Consider the following 3889-nt stretch of genomic DNA (forward strand, 5'->3'; position numbering starts at 1 on the left):
CTAAGCAAAACTGCGTACAATTTATCAATATACGAGGAAACCTTAATTTGCAACAAGGCAATGAAAAAATTATTAAGAAGACAAAGAGTTTTGTTAGAGAGGGAGAAAGTGATGTATATTGAATAAAGCTCTCAACTAGACCCTAAGGTAGCGTTCGTTTCATGGAATGGAATGGAATGGAATTAGGAAGTTTTTATTTGTAAAATTGATCTTGGTTGGGGAGGGAGGAATTTGAAATCCTTCACTCTAATGAAATTTGTGACTATTTCAACATTCCTTAGAAATCCTTCACTCTAATGAAGGAATGGAATGGAATGTTGAAATAGTCACAAATTTCAATGATTAAAGAAATTCATTGGATTTCAAATTCCTCCCTCCCCAAACCAAGATCAATTTTACAAAGAAAAACTTCCTAATTCCATTCCATTCCATTCCATGAAACGAACGCTACCTAAGTTCGTTTTCGTCTTCCTCAAAGTAACGACCTCTGGTTTTCCCTAACATTAGTAATAATATGCTAACATCTGCCACCCATTAGGACTGCTAAATACTTCGGTGGTTGCATTTCTTCATATGAATCAAGCAATCTTGACCCAAAGGCATTAGTATGGGTCATTCTGGGTGTTTTTTATACTACTATGGGTGGTTTTGGGTGAAGCAATACAAGTTAAAGGGTCAGACTGGGTCAATTTGAAAACAGAGGATATTTATGACGGGTGAAGTTGGGTTGGAAATTTATAAAGAACGGGTCATCTAGGTTTTCTGAGAACGGGTTGATCTCTTGATTACGCTGCTTCTCTTCTTCGCTATTCTCACCGGATCTCTTGACAATCCTCCAACAAGCAAGGTGATTCTGATATTTCTGTTGGAGTAGATCTCAAAGCCGATGATTCTCCAATCTTAACGCCTCTAATTCCTTCTCTTTCATATCCACGGTTTGGTTTCTTCATTCCCTGTGGTCCGATTTATCTTGATAATGATCTTTTCAATTATAAAGTTATGATTTCTCAAATCAATTTGATATCCAATCGGAGCCTATTTGTAAACACCACAATCAGTTTGATATTCAATTGTATTAGTTACATTAATCAAATGCTTCTTCGTTGGCGTATCATCTTTTCAATTGTGAAGTTATGATTCTTGGTGGGTTTTCAGTTGTTGGTGATTCTGTTAATGATGGTAGTGTTGCTTTAATCCCGGATTTGGCGGGAAAAGTTGAGAAAATGAACCGGTTCCGGTCGGAGTTAGTTAGAAGTAAGTCGAAAAAGGCTTCGCATTCGAAGTGGATGCAAATGTTTATGAAGAAAACAAACGAACAAGAACATGTTGGGTTCTTGGCATTGTGGTTGTCTAGGTTTGGCTTTCCTTCGGGTGATCAAGATTCGGTAGGGAAACATGTGATCCCGATTGCGGTGAGACTATCGCAAGGGGTTAAACTGGCTCTTGCACCTGCGGTTCTTGCGTATATTTATCATAATTTGACAAAGTTGAAAGAACAATGTGTAGACTCGAGTTATTCGAATTTAAAATCGAGTAGTTGTGTTAATCTTTTGGGACCATTTCAATTGGTTCAGATTTGGGTGTATGAAAGGTTTCCAGTTGTAGGACAAAAAGGGCCCAATGAACTTAGGCCTAGTGAGCCAAGATTAACACGTTGGCACGTTTTGAATTCGAATGTTAGTTTACTGTTGTTGCGTTCGCATATGATCAGTCTTGAGAGTTTCATTTGGAGACCGTATGCTGTTGATCTGCAAAACTGGAAGCAGCCGTTACATTACCAAGATTCTGAACAGATTATATCCGATTCGCTGGTCTTAGATGATGATTTGCAGTTTTTTTATCTTTTTATAGCGCCTTGTGAGCTAGTCAACAGTGACATTCTGGACATAGATTCAGTCATTTTAGCAACTCGGTATTTCAGCAACATCCCATTTTGGCTTCATGTAAGGATCAAAATTCAATCTTTAACTATTTGGATAATCTTTTTGATTAAATGATCATATTAACTAACTGAAAGTTTCTTTGCTGAAAGTTCCCAAAAACATAATTATTAGGATTTGGCAATCAGTCTTGGCACCAGTCAGTGATACTGTAAGTTAAAAAAAAAAACTGACCGACCCGACCCGAAACCCGTTCTGACCCGGACCCGTTCCGACCCGGACCCGTTCTGACCCGGACCCGTTCCGACCCGAACCCGTTTTGACCCGAACCAAAACAACCCTTTTTTATAATTGACCCGTTTTGACCCGAACCCGCTTGGACCCATGGCCCGACCCGACCCAATCCGACCCGTTTGCCAGGTCTAGAATCAACCTTGATCAGTGATTTACCCTTGCGAAGATGGTGGTCAATGGAGTGGAGGTGTGAAGGTGGTTTGGTCGTGTAGATCGAGGGGAAAGGTAGAAGAAAAGGAGAGAGGGTTGGGGGTGGGCAGGTGGGTAAAATGATAATTTTGCCCTTCATTAAATTTGAGGAAAATGATAAAAAATCAGATTTTTTTTGAGAAATATCAGCTGACTTTGCTTTTGGACCAAAATGGCAACAAAATTAAAACCACAAGACCCAAATGCAAAAGATTTAAGTTTTAGACTAAAGTGAGAAAAGTGATTAGTAGTTTACTCTTTTCTGAATTAGATGTTACTTGTCTTCATGGTATATAGAGAATCCAAAAGTCTAAATGCATATGGTGGGTCGTAATAATGAGATATTGCTGTCAGAGTGTTATTTTTTTTATATGACCATTGTTAATTAACTTGCCAGCCCATTAAAATAATTAATGGGCCACTACTTTTGAATTTACATCGAGATAGTTGGTAAATGGGTAACAAGCTGCGTCGCTACCCTTTTTTGAATAGCAAAACTAAGCCTTTTAAAAACTACGTCCATAGATCTCGGGGTCATAACATTACTATGCATGACCCTTTGAATTCGACTAAGCAGGTCCACAGCCTCTGGCGCCAGAAAACCAAAAGTATCAAAAGAAAATGGGATAAGCACGTGTTGGTTGTCAAGGCACGCTTTCTCATGTTTGGTCACTTTACTCGAAGCAGTCTTTAAAGCAGCCTGACCCACCGTGAAAGCACTGCCCCCTAAGCCCACAAGCGGGGAAACCCCTGTTAGATCCACACAGGCATGTTTTCCTCCTACCCATCCAAAGACCAGAATGTCGGCTAGTCGAAGGGTAGATCTCCCTTCCAACGGGTCTGTTAAGAAATTAACGGGTGCCTCTTTCTTAGAAGAAATACCAGCGCATCTGAATATGTCAAAAGGACATCCCTAACCAAATCATGTCGGTATTTGAACCCCGGGAGCTCTCTACAATGAACTGCATGCTCCCCAAAGGAATCCAAACACGCCTTATGACAAACAGGGCATACCTCATCAACTGGGAATAAAGGATTCATGAGGCGATACTTAAGGATAGTACGATACTCCACCGACGACATATGCTGGCCTAACCCATCTATAGGTATAGCAAGAAGGAAATCTTGTGCATGTGGTGCTTGGAGACACTCAAAAACGGCTTTTTGTCTAACGGTCAAGTCAAACTGTACTTCGATTTCGTGGACAATTTTACTAAAAAGGGCACTCGCCAATGCATGTTGGGCTTTAGGGTGGCGGTGTCCTTATTAGTGAAACCGCTGAAGTCAAAGCTTGGAATCGTATCACGAAGACAAGCCAAAACACAAACATAATCAGAATCCATACCACATATGCCACTGTCTCTTAAGATGTGGTCCTGTAGCACCCACGATTGGGCCCTCGAGGCTACAAAAGCATAGGATGAAGCCTCTACAGCCGAGTACAACCCCAAACCCCCAAACCTAATAGGTAAAGAGGCAAGTCGCCACTGGAGGTCTCCAAAGAAAGGACCTCCACAAACCACCAA

The 3889-nt window shown here is 40.7% G+C and overlaps 1 protein-coding gene across 1 annotated transcript; it reads left to right on the forward strand.

The window, feature by feature from the left end:
* Positions 1 to 417: 417 nt before the first annotated feature.
* Positions 418 to 2109, forward strand: LOC110912743. The gene is made up of 2 exons (XM_022157541.1): positions 418 to 935; positions 1156 to 2109. The coding sequence occupies exon 2, from the start codon at positions 1224 to 1226 to the stop codon at positions 1995 to 1997; it is 774 nt and encodes a 257-aa protein (XP_022013233.1). The 5' UTR covers positions 418 to 935; positions 1156 to 1223; the 3' UTR covers positions 1998 to 2109.
* The last annotated feature ends 1780 nt before the right edge of the window (positions 2110 to 3889 follow it).

This window comes from Helianthus annuus, chromosome 15 (genome assembly GCF_002127325.2).
Source record: "Helianthus annuus cultivar XRQ/B chromosome 15, HanXRQr2.0-SUNRISE, whole genome shotgun sequence".
Classification (NCBI taxonomy): domain Eukaryota; kingdom Viridiplantae; phylum Streptophyta; class Magnoliopsida; order Asterales; family Asteraceae; genus Helianthus; species Helianthus annuus.